Genomic DNA, 19,260 nt, shown 5'->3' with positions numbered 1-19,260 from the left:
CAGTGATGATACTTTGTTCATCTAATTATCATGAAGAACAAGCTTGTGTGTTTTTCTCAGAATTCTCTCCATATGTTTGCTCTCTAAGAAAAGAATATCACACAGAGGAACATAAGTAGGTCATGACAACAATGGAACTCTGGTAGATTTTAGTTTCCTGAAGATTAAGTAGTAATTAAGCTACGGAATTTCTTTCTCTACACCAGGAAGGTCAAAGATTTCGGTCAAAGAGCCAACAGTTTTAATCCTGGCCCCAATCCCATGTCAACAACATAACCCTGGACTTTATCGCAACCTCTCAATTTTAGTTTGCTTAACTATAGAATGAGGAAATCTCAGAAATAGTTAAATACAAGAAGATAAGAAAGCACATTTGGAAATTCTAACTTATGATACTATTATTACTACTATGAATCATCATCATAATTACAGTAGTGACATTATGTGCCAGGTATTGTAATAACTAATTTCTCCCCATTCTGTAACGTATGACCTGCCTGCTTCACTGCATATGGGGGTGCTGAAACACAGAGGTTTCAAGGTTATGCAAGTAACCAATGGTAGGCTGGGACATGAACCCAGGAAGTCTGGCTCCAAAGCCCTAAGAAATCACTATATTCTATCACTTCTCACAACATGAAGATGAAGAGGTTTATTATTCTCAGCAGATAATCGCGCATCCTAAAAATATACAAAAGTATTCCGAAATCTAGGAAGAGAATAGGGCAGGGCTGATGTTTGCCAAAGCAGACTTCCTTTTACATTCAAGTGAAACCTTTCTCACAGAGACCAAGTCATTTTTTAAATTAATTCTTTAAAGATAATCTACATACAATTTGTAAAACAAAAAGACACGTATACAGCCAAAATTAAATAACAAAAACAAAAGACTACATATGGAAGTCCCTTAGTGTTTTTTTATACTAGCATTTTACTCTTATAATGTATTTAAGTTGTTTCTCAAGATGCAGGGCATGCTCTAAATTAAAACTCCACAGTTACAGGATTTGAAGATTAAACTTTGGGGTGGAAACGAAACCTTTAAGTAACTGGTATTTATATCTTGTCTGTAGGTAGATTACTAAATTTTCAGGCATTAAATTCTTACCACAAAAAATCTGAAAAGAACCTGAAGAGTTTTTTCCTTCTGTAGTTGAAGTTACCTTTTCTTTTATATACTACACTTTCTAACCAGTCGTTCCCACATCTAGCAGTGCACAGAAAGATACTAAGGGAGGAGACCACCCCTCGTATCGTCTTATGCCCAATTTCTGCTGCCAAAGAAAGAAGTAAAAACTAAAAGGCAGAAATGAAACCCACAGACAGACAGCCCGGGGCCGCACCCTGGGCCTGGTAGTTAAAGATCGACCCCTGACCTAATCGGTTCTGTTATCTATAGATTACAGACATTGTATAGAAAAGCACTGTGAACATCTCTATCCTGTTTTGTTCTGATCTAATTACCCGTGCAGGCAGTCCCCAGTCATGTACCGCTGCTTGCTCAATCGATCACGACCCTCTCACATGCACCCCCTTGCAAGCCCTAAAAAGGGTGAGGAATTGCTCACTCAGGGGACTCGGCTCTTGAGACAGGAGTCTTGCCAATGACCCCGGCCAAATAAATCCCTTCCTTATTTAACTTGCTGTCTGGGGTTTTGCAGATTACAGATTCCAAACTTTGCAGTACTAGCCAAACCTTTCCACGCAGTTACAAAGGGGGATGACCAGGAGCCTTTTGAATGGAGGCGTCTACAACAGCAAACCCTTTGTAAGTTAAAGGAAAAACTTACATTGGCTCCAGCCCTAGGACTACCAGATTTGACAAGGCCCTTTATACTCTATGTGTCAGAAAGAGAAAAAACGGCAGCTGGAGTTTTAACCCTGGCCAAGGCCAGTGGCCTGTCTCTCAAAACAACTAGATGGGGTTTCCAAAGGCTGGCCACCATGTCTAAGGGCCCTGGCAGCAATAGCCCTGTTAGTACAAGAAGCAGATAAACCCTTGGGCAAAATCTGAATATAAAGGACTCCCATGCTGTGGTAACTTTGATGAATACCAAAGGACATCATTGGCTAACAAATGCTAGATTAACCAATTACTAGAGGAAGTGTGGAAACCACAGAGGGTTGCAGTCATGCACTGCAGGGGACACCAGCGAGCCTCCACCTCAGTGGCCTTAGGAAACTCTCGAGCTGATTCAGAAGCTCGAAAAGCAGCATCTACCCCTTACCAGGCATTGGCAGTAGCCCCCTTACTCCCTCAAACACCTGACCTGGTACGTACCTATTCTAAGGAAGAAAAAGACTTCTTCCATGCAGAAGGGGGGCAAGTAATAAAAGGAGGATGGAGCAGACTGCTAGATGGGAGGGTAGCTGTGCCGCAGTTGCTGGGAGCCACAATCGTATTGGCGGTGCACAAAACCATTCATCTAGGTCAAAACACTCTTAGGCCAGTACTTCTACGTCTCACACTTGCCAGTTCTTGCCAAAGCAGTAGCACAACGGTGCGTTACTTGCCGACAGTACAATGCAAGGCAAGGCCCTACTGCTCCACCCAGCATACAAGCTTATGGAGCGGCTCCTTTGGAGGATCTTCAGGTGGATTTCACAGAAATGCTGAAATGTGGAGGTAACAAGTATTTGCTGGTTCTTGTGTGTACTTACTCTGGGTGGGTGGAGGCTTATCCAATACGAACTGAAAAGGCCTACGAGGTAACCTGTGTGCTTCTCTGAGATCTCATTCCCGGGTTTGGACTGCCCTTACAAATTGGCTCAGATAACGGGCCGGCGTTTATGGCTGACTTGGTACAGAAGACAGCAAAGGCATTAGGAATCACTTGGAAGCTACATGCCACCTACCGACCTGAGAGTTCCGGAAAGGTGGAGCAAATGAATCTGACTGTCAAAAATAGTTTAGGGAAAGTATGTCAGGAAACAGGATTAAAATGGATACAGGTCCTTCCTATGGTATTGTTTAAAATTAGATGCACTCCTTCTAAGAAAACAGGATACTCCCCTTATGAAATACTGTATCATAGGCCTCCTATACTACGGGGGCTTCCAGGCACTCCCTGAGTGTTAGGTGACATTGAATGACAGCGACAGCTACAGGCTTTAGGAAAAATTACACAAACAATCTCAACTTGGGTAAATGAGAGGAGTCCCGTCAGCTTATTCTCCCCAGTTCACCCTTTCTCTCCAGGTGATCGCGGGTGGATCAAGGACTGGAACGTAGCCCCTTTGCGGCCACAATGGAAAGGACCACAGACCGTCATCCTGACCACCCCCACGGCTGTAAAGGTAGAAGGAATCCCAGCCTGGATCCACCACAGCGTGTGAAACCTGCAGCCGAGGAAACCTGGGAGGCAAAAACTGAGCCCGGACAACCCCTGCAAAGTGACCTTGAGGAGGACAACGAGCCCTGCTCCAGTCACCCTGGAAGCTGACTGGTCTACGCATGGCCGAAGCATGAGGAGAATCATCGTGGGACTCATTTTCCTTATAACGTGGACTTGTATAGTAAAAGCTTCCACTGATTTTCCCTGCATGGAAGACTGCTCTCAGTGTATACATCAGGTTACCGAGGTAGGGCAACAAGTTAAACAACCTTTCTGTTCTATAGTTACTATGAATGCCTAGGAACTTTAAAAGGAACATATTTATATAATGACACTCAGGACGAGGTATGTAGCCCAGGAAACAACAGACCAGATGTGTGTTATGACGCCTCTGAGCCTCCCATGTCTACAGTTTTTGAAATTAGATTAAGGACTGAAGATTGGTGGGGACTCATAAATGATACAAGTAAAGTATTAGGCAGAACAGAAGAAAAAGGGGGCCCAAACGCATAATCTTTGAAATGTGATGCCTGTGCCATCATTAATGGCAGTAAGGTAGGAAGGGGATGTGGCTCTTCAGTTGGGAAAAAGGTTACATGACCGAAAATCAGTGCATTTGTCATGAATTAGGACTGTGTGGAAATGAATGTGGATACTGGTCTCACGTCATTTGGGCCACTTGGATAAAAAATGAAAAGGATCCAGTCCACCTTCAGAATGGAAAAAATGGCCCTTCCTGCACTAAGGGACAATGTAACCCCTTAGAGCTAGTAATAACCAATCCCCTTGATCCTCACTGGAAAAAAGGGGAGCGTGTGACCTTAGGAATCGATGGGGCTGGACTGGATCCTTGAGTAAATATCTTGGTTCGAGGAGAAGTTTACGAACGCTCTCCTGGGCCAGTGTTTCAAACTTTCTATGATGAACTAAATGTACCAGTACCAGAAATTCCAGGAAAAACAAGAAATTTGTTTTTGAAATTTGCTGAGCATGCAGCCCAGTCTCTCAATGTCACTTCATGTTATGTATGTGGAGGAACTGTAATGGGAGATCAATGGCCATGGGAAGCCCGAGAATTAGTACCTACAGACCCAGTTCCTGATGAATTCCCAGCTCAAAAGAATCACACTGATAATTTCTCGGTCCTAAAAGCCTCAATTATTGGACAACATTGCATAGCTAGTGAAGGAAAAGAATTCACTCACCCCGTAGGATGACTTAGTTGTCTGGGACAGAAACTGTGTAATGGTACCACAAAAACAGTCACTTGGTGGAGTTCAAATCAAACAGAGGAATCCATTTAGCAAATTCCCAAAGTTGCAAAACCGTGTGAACCCACCCGGAGTCCCACTGGGACTGGACAGCCCCCACTGGATTATACTGGATATGTGGGCATAGAGCTTACGCCAAATTACCTGACCAGTGGGCAGGTAGTTGTGTTACTGGCACTATTAAACTATCTTTCTTCCTACTGCCCATAAAAACAGGTGAACTCCTGGGTTTCCCTGTCTATGCTTCCTGCAAAAAGAGAAGCATAGCTATAGGAAATTGGAAAGATGATGAATGGCCCCCTGAGAGAATCATACAATATTATGGGCCTGCTACTTGGGCACAAGATGGCTCGTGGGGATACCGGACCCCCATTTACATGATCAACTGAATCATATGATTATAAGCTGCCTTAGAAATAATCACTAATAAAACCGGCAGAGCCTTGACTATTCTGGCCCAGCAAGAAACTCAGATTAGAAATGCTTTCTATCAAAATAGATTGGCTCTCGACTACTTGCTAGCAGCTAGAAGAGGAGTCTGTGGGAAATTTAACCTTACTAATTGCTGTCTACAAATAGATGATCAAGGGCAAGTAGTTGAAGACATAGTTAGAGATATGACAAACTGGCACATGTGCCTGTGCAAGTGTGGCATGGATTTGATCCTGGGGCCATGTTTGGAAAATGGTTCCCAGCGCTAGGAGGATTTAAAATTCTTATAATAGGAGTTATAATAATAATAGGAACCTGCCTACTGCTCCCTTGTTTGCTACCTGTACTTCTTCAAATGATAAAAAGCTTCGTCTTTACCTTAGTTCACCAAAATGCTTCAGCACAAGTGTACTATATGAATCACTATCGATCTGTCTTGCAGAAAGACATGGGTAGTGAAAATGAAAGTGAGAACTCCCACTAATAAAACGAGTGAGCGTCTCAAAAGGGGGGAATAAGGGAGGAGACCACCCCTCATATCGTCTTATGCCCAATTTCTGCCGCCAAAGAAAGAAGAAGTAAAAACTAAAAGGCAGAAATGAAATCCACAGGCAGACAGCCCGGCACCGCACCCTGGGCCTGGTAGTTAAAGATCGACCCCTGACCTAATCGGTTCTGTTATCTATAGATTACAGACATTGTATGGAAAAGCACTGTGAAAATCCATATCCTGTTTTGTTCCGATCTAATTACCGGTGCATGCAGCCCCCAGTCACGTACCCCCTGCTTGCTCAATCACGACCCCCTCACATGCACCCCCTTAGAGTTGTGAGCCCTTAAAAGGAACAGGAATTGTTCACTTGTGGGGCTCGGCTCTTGAGACCGGAGGTCTTGCCGATGCCCCTGGCCAAATAAACCCCCTCCTTATTTAACTTGGTGTCTGAGGAGTTCTGTCTGCGGCTCGTCCTGCTACAATACCCGGAGCTTAAAAAAAAAAAAATACAGCTGACCCTTGAAGAACACGGGACTGAACTGCGTGGGACCATTTATACACGAATTTTCTTCCACTTCTGCCACCACGATACAGAAAGACCAACCCCTCCTATTCCTCAGACGACTAAATGTGAAAACAAGGATGAAGGAAATGAAGGGTGAAGGAAATCGAGGATGAAGACCTTTATGATGATCCACTTCCACTTAATGAACAGTAAATGTATTTTCTCTTCCTTATGGTTTTCTTATTAACACTTTTTCTTTAGCTTACTTTAAGAATACTGTATATAATACATCTAACCTACAAACTTTGTACCGTTTATGTTCTCAGTAAGCTTCTAGTCAACAGTAGGCTGTTAATAGTTAAGTTTCTGGGTAGTTAAAAATCACAGGTGGGTTTCTGACTGTGTGTCAGGGTAGGAGGAGGTTCTGGTCCCCCTAACCCCCGGGTTGTTCGAGGGTCAAATGTACTGCCTGCCTCCGTCTCAGATGAACTGAAAGCAAGTCTCACAAGTTTGTATTCTTAAAAGTCCCCATATTACTGGTGCTACACATGAGAACACTTAAGATTCCCAGGAGAAATAAAACATCACAATATAATACAAAAATAGTAATTTTAGGGAGAAAAAACCCCTCAACTTTTAAGTTAAGGTTACAGATTCTACGTGTTAAGGAACTCTAAATGAAGAAAGTAGGTATCAGAAAGAATTTTCTAAGATTTAGAATTTGTTTACAATGTAAACTAATGGCCAAACATTTGAGATTTTAAGACTGCTTTATTTAAAAGGGGAAATCATGTCCAAATTACTTAAGTACGGTTTCTAGCTGAGAAAGGGATGTTAAAATTACAGCTGCTCCCATGAATCATCAAAGGTGCTATATCACTGTGTGTATTTGTGTTGCGGCAGTAATCCTTTTCCTGATAACATCTATGCTGTGCCAGGAAGATTTTTAGAATATATTAATTGCAGCAATTAAAAATCATCATCAGTTATAAGCCAACTTTACACGTAACATGCCATAATATTCCTTTAAAAAACCATTACATCCTTAAAATAAACACCAGGGTTCTTACAATTTATAAATCTAAGTTTGAAATTTAGAAATAATCGGCTTCACAAATACATAAAAACTACAGTGGATACTAATTAGCAACCACATTCATAGTTCTTACAAGTTACCTCTTCTCTTACTAGTTCCCATTTTAGTAGAATGTGAAACACTTTTGTGAATATACAGTTTTAACTCCGTGTCACTATGGTTTTTTACAAACTTTAAAAAGGCTCTCTCCTGGCTAGGTATGCCTCCCTTCTCTTACTTCTCCCTCGCCTCTTCAACTTCCTAAAAGAATGTGCTCCCTGTTATCCAGTTCTCTGACTTCTTTCCAAATTGTTTCTCTTAGCAATTTTAGTGACTTCTATGGCTTCTGCTAACACCTCTATGCAAGTTAAGTCTCAATTCAGCATCTCGAATCCAAAATCATCTCTTCAGATCTAGAAGAGATGACCAAATTTTCTTTCCAGCTTTACTGAGGTCTGACAAATAAACATTATATCCATTAAAGGTGTACAACAGTGATGTTTTGATATACATATTCAAATGATGACTGCAACCAAGTTAATTAACATATCCATGCCTCACAGTTACTTTTCTTAATGTGTCAAAAGAATACCATAAGATCTACTCTCATATACATTATTACTCTTGATACCACACTGTAAATTAGGTCTCCAGAACTTACTCATCTTGTAACTGAAACTGTGTACCCTTTAACCAACATCTCCCCATTCCTCCCCACCCCTAATCCCTGGTATCCACCATTCTACTGTCTGTTTCTATGAGTCCAACTTGTTCAGGTTCCACAGTGAGGGCATGCAGTGTTTGTCTTTCTATGTCTGGTTTATTTCACTTAGCACAATGCCCTCCAGGTTCATCCATGTTGTTCCAAATGGCAGGATTTCCTTCTTTTAAAAGGCTGAATCATATTTCATTGTGTGTGTGAACGTATACACCACATTTTCTTTATCAATTCATGTGTTGGACATTTAGGTTGACTCCATACCTTGGCTATTGTGAAAAATGCTGCAACAAACATGAGAGTGCAGGTATCTCTTCGAGACAGTGATGTCATTTCCTTTGGACACATACCCAGAAGTGGAACTGCTGGATCACGTGCTAGTTCTAGTTTTAATTTTTTGAGGAACCTCCATATTGTTTTCCAGAATGGCCGTATCAATTTACATTCCCATCAACAACATATAAGGGTTCCCTTTTCTTCTAAACTGTCTCTTCAGCCCTGGACTCATGTTTCAAGTGATCTTCATGTGGACTGCAGTTAACCATGGGTCAGTTGGTGGCCTATAGAGCCTTGGGAGTCTCCAGAAATTGTATGCAATTGCTGTGTGTATGTGCACATGCAAATTGTCTGGAGAGAAGGATCATAATTTTCTTCAGATTCTCAAATGCACATGTGACTCTAAAGAAAGATAAACTCAGGTAGGTCACACACTACCACTATACCAGAACCTCTGGCATAAATACTAGTGTTTTGTTTTGTTTTTGAGAAAGAGTTCCCCTCTGTCACTGAGGCTGGAGTGCAGTGGTGCAATCTTGGCTCACTGCAACCGCTGCTTCCCAGGTTCAAGCAATTCTCATGTCTCAGCCTCGCAAGTAGCTGGGATTACAAGCATGTGCCAACACGCCTGGCTAATTTTTGCATTTTTAGTAGAGACAGAGTTTCACCATGTCAGCCAGGCTGGTCTCGATCTCCTGGCCTCAAGTGATCCGCCCACCTCGGCCTCCCAAAGTGCTGGGATTACAGGTGTGAGCCACCATGCCCAGCCAACACTAGTGTATTTTTAAAAGAGAAAAGAGTCCAGGTTAAGGTGTTTATTAAAGGACTTCTATAGTTAACTTTCCCAAGTAGTAGATTCCTGAAGCTTGCTAGCATCTTCTAATGCAATAGTATGGCAAACTACAGCTGTGGATCAACCGTTTTTGTAAATACAGTTTTATGGGAACATAATCTGTCTATTCACTACATACTGTCTATGGTTGCTTTTGCAGTTGAGCAGTGACAAGAACTGTATGGCCTGGAAGACTGAAATATGTTTACTATCTGACCCTTTAAGGAAAAGTTTGCAGTTATTTTAGATTTAAAAAATGTCTAAATTGAGAAAAACAGATCTAATGTTGAATAATCAAAAGAAATCCATCTTTTATTTGTAAGCAATTTTAGATACTGGTATCAAGCAAACAAAACCCCTGTATTTTTTAAAAAATAGGGTGTCTTACCTGCCATTGCTTGGCTGCTGTGGAGAGTGTCTGGAATGATCAGAAGGCTCTGACTGCTGGTCAGGAGATCGTGACCGGCTGCGGCGGGGAGGCCTATCGTGTGATCGACCAGAATGATCTGAGGCCAGTGACTGAATTTCTGAAATGTCTGTTAATAAAAGAGTGCTGCTTATTTTCCCACAAAAATAATTACAGTCAAGTATAAAGTACTCCAGTAATAATGAAGATAAGCTAGTAAGTAAAATTATATATAAAATGGAAAATTTATGCATTAATTTCATCAGCCAGCGATCAAATCAATAGTGGTGAGTTGTCTACAGGAAAAAATATATATAAAACTTTTAGATTTTGAAGGTGTTTGGCTGGTAGAAAATTATCATTTCTTTCAAAGATGTCCAGTCTCCCTAGTGTTTTTAAGAAAATAGGTCACTTAGAGGGGGCCTTGAAACAGAGTCACACTCACCGTCTCTCTCAGAGGCATTAGCAGAGTGGATGCTGTCAGACAGATCAGGGACGTTCAACAGCGTAGCCCGTTCATCTCTTTGAACTACCATTTTTAATTTGCCTTTAGACCTTTCTATCAATGTCTTTGCATCTGTCAATGACATATTTTCTGTCACAGTACCATTTATCTGCAACAGAAAATAAATTATAGGTTTCAAGTAAATGATAAAATACAAATGTTAACTTGGTTTGTTATAAACAGAAATATCCAAACCACTCCTTGCTATAAGACCCAAAATATTCTCTTTATACTTTTCCAAATTATCAAAAGTATTCCACCTTCCTGAGATGATAAAATCTTTACTGTACTGTTGCTGTCAGAAAAACCCAAAGTAGCATCCCCTAACTCCTTCTCAAACGGCTGTCACTTTCTACTACTTATAAACAAACAAATAAGCATTTCAACAATATCTGGAAGCAATTATCAGAATTTTTTAATGTGTAAGAACAGACATATCTTATTTACGAAGTAGTACCGGCTGGTGAATAATTATCTCAGGATGACCCCGTGATAGCTAAAGTATCGGTGTTGACATGTAATAATGCATAAAGGGAATTTACATCCCTCTCCCCCAAACATTGATTTTTTAATTCTCTTTGGCAAAACTGCTTCAAACAACAGCACAGACTACATGGTAACTCTAGAACTTGTTTTCTATTTTAGTTCATTAAAAAGTAAGAATATGACTATACCTTCAATACAACATCACCTTCTTGAATATTTCCATCTCTTGCTGCCAAACTATCTTGTGAAATTTCCTTAACAAATATATGGCTTGCCAATCGAAGACCATATTCTGAAATAATTTAAGTAAGTATTTTTAGTGTAACATCCTAAGACAGTTAAATAGATTTCACAAGTATACAACTAAACTAATAGCCACTGCATAGAGTTTTCAAGTACAATCAATAACAAGACATTTTTCTTGGCCACCCTGCAAGTAAGACATTCCCTTTAATTAGCAAGTCTGCAATGTCTCTGTGAAAGCGAAGGGAAAGTGTATGGTTCAAATGAAGGACCGACAGACCATGTTCCCATATTGCTGAAAAGGAGAAAATCTCCAAGAGGACACCATTTCTTTTTGACCAAGCATTGATACACTAGCTCTTCAGAATGCTTACGGAATACCATTTTCTTTAAGAGACAGGGTCTCACTATGTTGCCCAGGCTGGACTCGAATTCCTGGGGCCAAACAACCCTCCTGCCTCAGGCTCCAGAGTAGCTGGGACTAACAGACATGTGTCACACTGTGCCTGGCTAGCAAGATAATTCTAAAGAGTGACCTGCTGAGGTTTGAAAAACTTTGAAAAGATTGACCATTTTATTGAAGACTATTATCATGCATATACTATTTCTATTTTTCCCAGCTCCTAGACCAAAAATATTTCTGATCCTATACACCCCATGACACTGGATAGACATACTCAGAGTACTAGCATGTACTAAATATGAGTGCAAAGGCTTACAACCAGCTAGGCAGATGTGGGCAGGAGTTATTATGCCAGTCCTTTCCTTTAAACAACCAACCAAGTATCCAAGAGTGAGGACACTGATTCTGTCTGTGGGTAAGGAATGTTGGAAGTTGAGTAAATTACTAGCAGAGTCCAGAGAACTGCCCAGGTTCCTGCAACAGCTGCAGAAAAATATATTTTAAGAAAAATAAGAACAATGACTACAACCATCAGTATAACGTCAGTAGTAAAAGGACTGCCCCTGGTTCTGTGAGGAGAGTCTTACTGCATTAAAAACAAAACCAAAAACCAAGATGGAAAACAGAAAATTGTTTTAACATGGGATAAATTAACAGACTTACTACTGAAGTGTCTAAAATTACATAACAGTAGGCTGGGCGTGGTGACTCACGCCTGTAATCCCAGCACTTTGGGAGGCCAAGGCGGGCAGATCACAAGGTCAGGAGTTCGAGACCAGCCTGGCTAGCACGGTGAAACCCTGTCTTTATTAAAAATACAAAAAATTAGCCGGGCATGGTGGTGCACACCTGTAATCCCAGCTACTTGGGAGGCTGAGGGAGGAGAATTGCTTAAACCTGGGAAGCAGAGGGTGCAGTGAACTGAGATTGTGCCACTGCACTCTAAGCCTGAGAGACAGAGTGAGACTCCATCTCAAAAAAAAAAAAAAAAAAAAAAAAAAAAATTTACATCAGAGTTACAGTTTAACTTAAGACAAATATACAAAGAGTACTCACAGCCAGAAATAGAATCAGGGTAAAGAAAACAGCCTTTTAGGAGATCTGGGCAATGAATGAGGCAGTCATCCATATGGTCATTACATCACAGAAGGATATGGTATTGGTTAAAAGACTATTCTTTAAGATTAAACACATATAAATGACCATTACACAGATGATCCCAAAATATTCCTTGTATATTAGTTTGTTCGTTCATTCTAAATATTTCTTGGGGTATGTATCAACTAGGTACCAGGCATTAGGGAGAAAGCAGCCAACGAGAGAGTTCCTGCACTCCGGCAGGAGTCAGTGAAAAAAAGGATGTCAGCACGGCAATTCCAAATGCGATGAGTTCAGAGAGCGGCAACACAAGGGTTCTGCACCTACTGGGGGAAGCAGAAGGCCTCCCTGAGGCAGAAATACTAAAGTTAAAACTTTACCTAAGAAAGACCTAAACCTGAAGATGTTTGTGTGGGAGGGGATGCATGGGGTGAGTGAGGGCTGGACAGTTCAAAACAAATGCACCCAAGTTAGGAAGAAAAAAACCTGGTGGACCTAATGAAGTCATAAGTCTAGTGTAGCAGAGACTGAGAATTAATGAAGAAAGGGGAAAAAGAGTAAGACAGAAGTGTCACAGAGGATCTATGAAGAAATCTGCAGAATCAACTTAAAGGGATCCAAGAGACAACCTACGAGACCAAATGAGTCTACGTAAGAGATGACAGTGGCCTGAAAAAGGGTGGAGGCAGTGGAGAAAGAGTGGGATGGATAAGAGTGGTAACCAGGAGTGACGACATTCATCATGAATGGGAAAAAAAGAGATGTCAAGGGTAACTACCATGTCATCTGGGAATGGCCTGAGAAACTGGATCAATAGGAACACGTTCAACTGAATACTTTATGAGAAATACAAAGAAACATTTTAAGAGGGAGATGTGTTTCATTTGAGATGTGCTGTGTTTCAGGGACCTACAGGAACATCTAAGTGAATATGCCTAACAGCTGAAACACAAGAGTGTACAGATTTGGGCTGGAGAAAGAGGTTCTGCCACCAGCAGTGACTGGAAGCAGGGGAGCAGATGAGATTGCCTAAATTGTTATTCAACCTGAGGAAAAGAAAAAAAAATTACCTTAAGTGGAAAAAAAGATTCTAGGAGAGAAACTGACAGAACATTATAAAGGGCAGGGTGAGGAGAATGAGCCTGCAAAAGATACAGAAAGGTGGGGGGGAAAAACCAGAGAGATGCAGTATTACCAAAAGAAGACATTATTTTTAAAAATAAGGAGTGGTTAACCATGTGAAATGATACTGTAAGGCAAGCAAGCTAGAGACTGAAAAACTTCCACTAGATTTAGTGTGAACATTTTTGGGGGCAGAGCAGAAAAGATACCAGACCAGAGAGGGTTGAGGGGTAAGTGGTGAAATGAAGTAGAAACAGCAAATGTTGACAACTTCACTGAGACTTCACTGAGAAGTCTGCTCTAGAGTGGGGGTAGGGAGTACCACCTAGGAGATATGCCAAGTGGTAAAGCAGATCAAAGTAAGCCTTGATAATATTCCAACTGTAACACCCCTATATATCAAAATGATCAGTCATGCATGCCCACAGGAGGAGGAAGCCACAGTCAGATCCATTTTTTATCAAATTTAATGAGGTATGAGGGAAGGCAGCTGAATTTCAGTTTCAAAAACTTCAAAGAAATACTGCATTATAGAGAAATGCCCTACAAGGGGTTCCTTTCCTTAAATTCCTCCATTTCAAAAAACAGTCTGGAGTGAGGGGGAAGAAGTCACAGCAGGGCACAATGGCTTCCCGCCTGTAATTCCAGCACAGTGGGAGGCCGAGGCAGGTGAATTGCGTGAGCTGACCAGCTTGGGCAACATGGCAAAACCCTGCCTCTACCCAAAATGAAAAAATGAGCTGGACATGGTGGCATGTACTTATAGTTCCAGCTACCAGGGAGGCTGAAGTGGGAGGACTGCTTGAGCCCAGGAGGCAGAGGTAGCAGGGAGCTAAGATTGTGGCACTGCACTCCAGCCTGGGTGACAGAGCCAGACCTTGTAACAACAACAACAACATCACCACCACCACCACCACCATCCCTACCCCCACCCTCCCCCAAGATTTCTCTCCATGATTACATTACTAACAGTTAAGAAAAACACTGAATTTCCATTTGGTGATGGTGTGACATTTCTTGTTAGCATAATTTGTACTTGGTTATTCTCATCAGGACAAATCTGAAAGCCAACCCCTGGACCATTCACTTGAAGTGCTATCTGTTCCAACAGAGAAAATGAACAGTCCCTGAAGCCTGCCATAACAGGACTTGACTTACAGTGATAGAACACAAACACAAAGACAACAAAGCAAAGACATGAAGAGACAGCAACTGTACTTCTCACTAAAATTAGTTTTAAAGTTTCATGTGAAAATAACAGCAAGAGTTGGCAGAAACTACCTTCATTCTTCCGGGATTTAACCAGTGTGACTTTGGTGGGTTTAGCGGGCTGGCTGGAAGCCACTGACCGCCTGTCTGACCGCGGAGACAAGCTCCTCTCTCTACTTGCACTTCTATCCCTCGGCCAAATCTTCTCACTCCTTCTGTTAACCACACCACTCCGGCCACTTCTTGGATCATGTATTTCCTCATCGTAACTATCTTCTTCATTATCAGATACTGGTTCAGGATCAGGACGACTTACTGGTATTTGAACTTTCTTCTTCCTTCTAATTGTCTGCAAGTTAAAAAGGTTAAAAAATAAGTTGACTGATTTTCATATATGTATGTTCAGTTCCAAAGAGAAAGGAACATTACACATCTCATCCCGTATTATGAACCAGCAAGAAACAATACACAAACTACTACAACAAATTGCTAAGGAATACATTTCCATAAAGGCTGTGTTTTCTGCTCTCCTGATGAACAGATCTAGTTAAGCACAAATAAGAAAGGGTGGGCCTAAAAATCTCTTTATTTACTTCACACAGAAAGATCTTCCTGGTGTAATAATCACAAGCTTACAGGGAAATAACAACTGTTGGGTGGTTTGAATAAAAAGGACAGCACTGTACTCTAATGCCACCAAATATACTCTAGGTGCTACCAAAACCATAGCAAACTTTTAAGTCCAACTTGCTTCCTTAAACATTTTAGACTGCATCAATGTCAAAGCCCACCATTGACCCAGACTTCTAAGAGATGAATTTATTCTACAGCCACACTAACATTCAATAATATGTTGGAGCTAATTAACTCAGCTGTACTTCACCAACACAAACTGCTTTCAGTCTCTGGATCTCTCCAACGTGTACTTCCGGTCTAGGCGCAAATTCTTCCCTCTGGCATTCTTTTCTCAATGACTGTGGTAACTGGCTCTGTACTGCCTGTCCACTTATTTCCTTCATTCTCTGCAAGCTGAAGATCTACATGTATCACACCTGCTGACTGAGTGGCCCTGTAATCTGTGGACTACACTTTGCCTTCCTACAATAGTATACACTTGACCTCACTGTAGTTCCGCAGGATCTTCTTGTGTATCACTCCTTGTCTTCTATGTTGGACACCGTGAGCTACTGCCACTTTTCACTATCTTATTTCTAATTCCTTCATCCTCTCTTATTTTCAGTTCATCAGTTCCGTCCTGGTTTCACTCTCGTTTCCCCCAAGTTGGCATGAGACATCCTGCTGCTGTATTTAAATGACTTTCTCTTGACCCCTCAATCATCTGCCATGACAAACTCCAGTCCTATTATTACCTTCACTTCCACACTTTGCTGATTAGGCCCTCTGTAAATTCATTTTACAGAAGTCTTGCTCTTGTTCAGCAATCCTTTCATCTACATCTTGCTGCCTCTCTATGGAATTTGCTAATGTAGATATTCTATAACCATTCTTCGAGATCCCAGCCACTCAGCCTGCTTTAAGGCTAGCAGTGCCATTTTACTCCCCCTGCCCTCCTAAATTTTTTCAGTATCTCGTTTATTTGGTCCTCCTTCCTTTTGGCCTCAAAGACCAAGGCGATCTTCTTCCTGCATGAATGAAACCCTTGTATTTGAGCTCTCATTCTCATCCCTACCCATCTCTAAGATTTTTTCTTCATCAATTACCATACTCCAGTTTACCTGAAACTTCAATCGCTTTATTTACCTAAAATCTGTCCTCTACCTACTAAGCTCCCCCAATTAATCTTCTATTTCTCTGTCTTGCTATTCACCTGCATGTTATCACCTTATCTCTTCTCTATATGGCTAAACAACTTCAAAGGGCTGCTCTACACTTAATACTGCTGCTTCCTATTACTACTACTACTATTATTATTATTATCAGGTGCTGGTTCAGAATCAGGACGAGGGCCTAAGCAGAGGGCCATTCTGAGGAAACAACACTGAAGCTCAAGGATGAGAAGCAGCAGAGGCCAGTATGTGAAAAGGAGGACAGCCAATGCCCTGTTATGAACTGAAAGAGAAAGACTGCCCTTCTCATCTTGGAGCAACCCACAGCTAAAGTCCTTGTCAGTTAATATTTTCTGTAAAGCATTCCTAATGCTAGCTGTCTGCTTTTACATCTCATGTCTACTTAATTTCCAACATGTTATATTGGAAGCAATACCTGGTATTGGTATTTTAACCTTCAGTTCCTCCCTAGTAATAAACAAAAACAAAGTTGAGCAGATGAGCACTCAAGGCTTTCCCTATCATTCCTGTAAGAGTGCCACCTCTTTGGGATTCTACTGTACCTGACCTATTAACCTGAGATGACATGCATTATATGGTTATCAGTATGTACACCCATCCAGCCCACTAAGATTCGAGTTCTTTGAGAAGTTCCTTCCCATGCATTTAACTGTACATGTAATGCAATGCTTGCACCTAGTAGGTGCTTTACTTATTGAAAGGTATCCAGTCCTACTGTGATTCTCTACTTATGAGTTAACAGTTATAAACATGAATAATGATTAGTAGGTGTAACAACTATGATTGATTTTAACACTATGAAAAATTTGGAATCAAAATTTTTAGGAAAAAAATGCGTACTTCAAAACAATTTAGCTTAACTGAAGTCTCAAATGTAAAATAAAACAAAATGATGCCATGTAAGTACTAGAATAAAATACAAGAGAGAGGCTTTTGCAACTAAAAGGCTTTTGGAAGCATGACACCAAGGCAGAACCAATAAAGCGAAAGGCTGACAGACATGACAAAATAAAAATGAAAACATTTCAATGCTGTAACAAAATGATACAAAACAACAAACAACTTACAGTCACAAAAGCAAAGAGGATAACAACACATGAGGTATGTACGACAAAAGGTTAATAATCTGACTGCATAAAACACCCTAGTATGACCATCACCACCATATAAATGCAAGGGACATGAACAGGTAAATGAAAAAACAAATGCGTAGTAAACACACCATGAGAGGATCAAATCCACTTGTGATTTTAAATTTTTCATTTCCAACACTTTTTTATCAGGCAAAGATTTAAGACGTGTTGAAAACTGAACTCTCGATAGCCTATTGATTTTCTGAAGAAGGACAAACTGGCAATACATACATCAAAAGTCATTCAGGCCCTTTGACTCTGAAAAGCCACTCTTAGAAAATTATTCTAAAAATTAACTAAGCAAGTAGGTAGCAATATGATTTTCGCAGCCGAATTTTAAAAAACTCGTGGACTGGGCACTGAAATGCCTGTGAATGAGTGAGTTCGATAAATATATATGCAGAGTGAAACGCTGCATGGCCATGTGGATACATACACAGTCATGCACCATGTGAAACAACGGACAACACATCTGCAGAGGCCCCATAATACTACAATGGAGCTGAAAATCTCCTACCACCTAGTGACGCCAAAGGGTCATAATGTTGTGGGTGCACTGCAGTGCTGTTTGTCGTGATGCTGGTGTAAACAAACCTACTATGCTGCCAGTGGAATAAAAGTGCAGCAGATATAAGATGTACAGAATATAATACTTGATAATGACTATGTTACTGGTTTATGTATGTACTATGCTAAACTTTTTATCATTATTCCAGAGTGTACTCCCTCATTTTTTTTTAAATGTTAACTGGGAAAACAGCCTCAGGCAGGTCCTTCAGGAGGTGTTCCACAAGAAGGCACTGTTGTCATAGGAGATGATGGCTCCACGCATGTTACTGCCCCTGAAGACTTCCCACTAGGACAATCTGTGGAAGTGGAAGACAGTGACACTGATGACCCTGATCCTGGGTAGCCCTATGCTAATGTGTGTGCTTGTGTCTTAGATTTTACTAAAAGTTTAAAAACTGAAAAATAAAAAATTTTAGGCCAGGTGCAGTGGCTCACCCCTGTAATCCCAGAACTTTGGGAGGCCGAGGCAGGCAGATCACTTGAGGCCAGGAGTTCAATACCAGCCTGGCCAACACGACAAAACCCTGTCTCTACTAAAAATACAAAATATGGGCGTGGTAGTGGGTGCCTGTAATCCCAAGGCTGAGGCACGAGAATCACTTGAACCAGGGAGGTGGAGGTTGCAGTGAGCCAAGATCACGCCATTGCACTCTAGCCTGGGTGACAGAGTGAAACCGTGTCTTAAAAAAACACAAACAAAAAGAAAAAGATTTTAAATAGAAAAAAACATTTTTGTACTGCTGTACAATGTGTTTGTGTTTTAAGTGTTATTGTGAGAGTCAAAAAGTTAGAAAGATATAGGTTAAAAAAGTTTCAGTAAGCTAAGGTTTATTACTGAAGAAAGAAGACTTTTAAATAAATTTTATAAATTTACAAAATATTAAATACATTAAAAATATTAAAACATTAAAAATAAATTTAGTGCAGCCTAAATGTACAGTGTTTACAAAGCCTACAGTAGTGTACAGTAATGTCCTAGGCCTTCACATTCACTCACCACTCACTCACTGACTCACTCAGAGCAACTTCCAGTCCTGCAAGCTCCATTCATAGCAAGTGCACTAAACAGGCATGTAATTTTTTTTATCTGTTAGAGATATTTTTAGTGTACTTTTTCCATGTTTAGACAGACACATACTTACCATTGTTTTACAGCTGCCTACAGTACTGAGTACAGTCACACGTTGTATGGGATTTACAGCCGGAGAGCAATACACTAAACCATAGAGCCTAGGTGGGTCGGAGGCTATGCCTTCCAGGTTTGTGTAAGTGCACGCTGATGGTCACACAAGGATGAAATCATGTAATGACGCATTTCTCAAGACCTATCCCCGTCATGA

General features: G+C 40.9%; 1 protein-coding gene across 10 annotated transcripts in view; it reads right to left on the bottom strand.

The window, feature by feature from the left end:
- The window catches only part of TJP1 (tight junction protein 1), a 270,416-nt gene that overhangs the window by 54,491 nt on the left and 196,665 nt on the right, over nucleotides 1–19,260 (bottom strand). For all 10 annotated transcript variants that reach the window (XM_038009767.2, XM_038009769.2, XM_038009771.2 and 7 more), the window contains 4 exons: nucleotides 14,482–14,758; nucleotides 10,523–10,626; nucleotides 9,789–9,957; nucleotides 9,326–9,473 (listed from right to left, as the gene is read on the bottom strand). In XM_038009767.2, coding sequence (XP_037865695.1) covers nucleotides 9,326–9,473; nucleotides 9,789–9,957; nucleotides 10,523–10,626; nucleotides 14,482–14,758 — 698 coding nt within the window. The remainder of the gene's footprint in view (nucleotides 1–9,325; nucleotides 9,474–9,788; nucleotides 9,958–10,522; nucleotides 10,627–14,481; nucleotides 14,759–19,260) is intronic.

The sequence above is a fragment of the Chlorocebus sabaeus genome, chromosome 26 (assembly GCF_047675955.1).
Source record: "Chlorocebus sabaeus isolate Y175 chromosome 26, mChlSab1.0.hap1, whole genome shotgun sequence".
NCBI classification, from domain to species: domain Eukaryota; kingdom Metazoa; phylum Chordata; class Mammalia; order Primates; family Cercopithecidae; genus Chlorocebus; species Chlorocebus sabaeus.
This window is presented reverse-complemented; position numbering and strand designations above follow the sequence as displayed.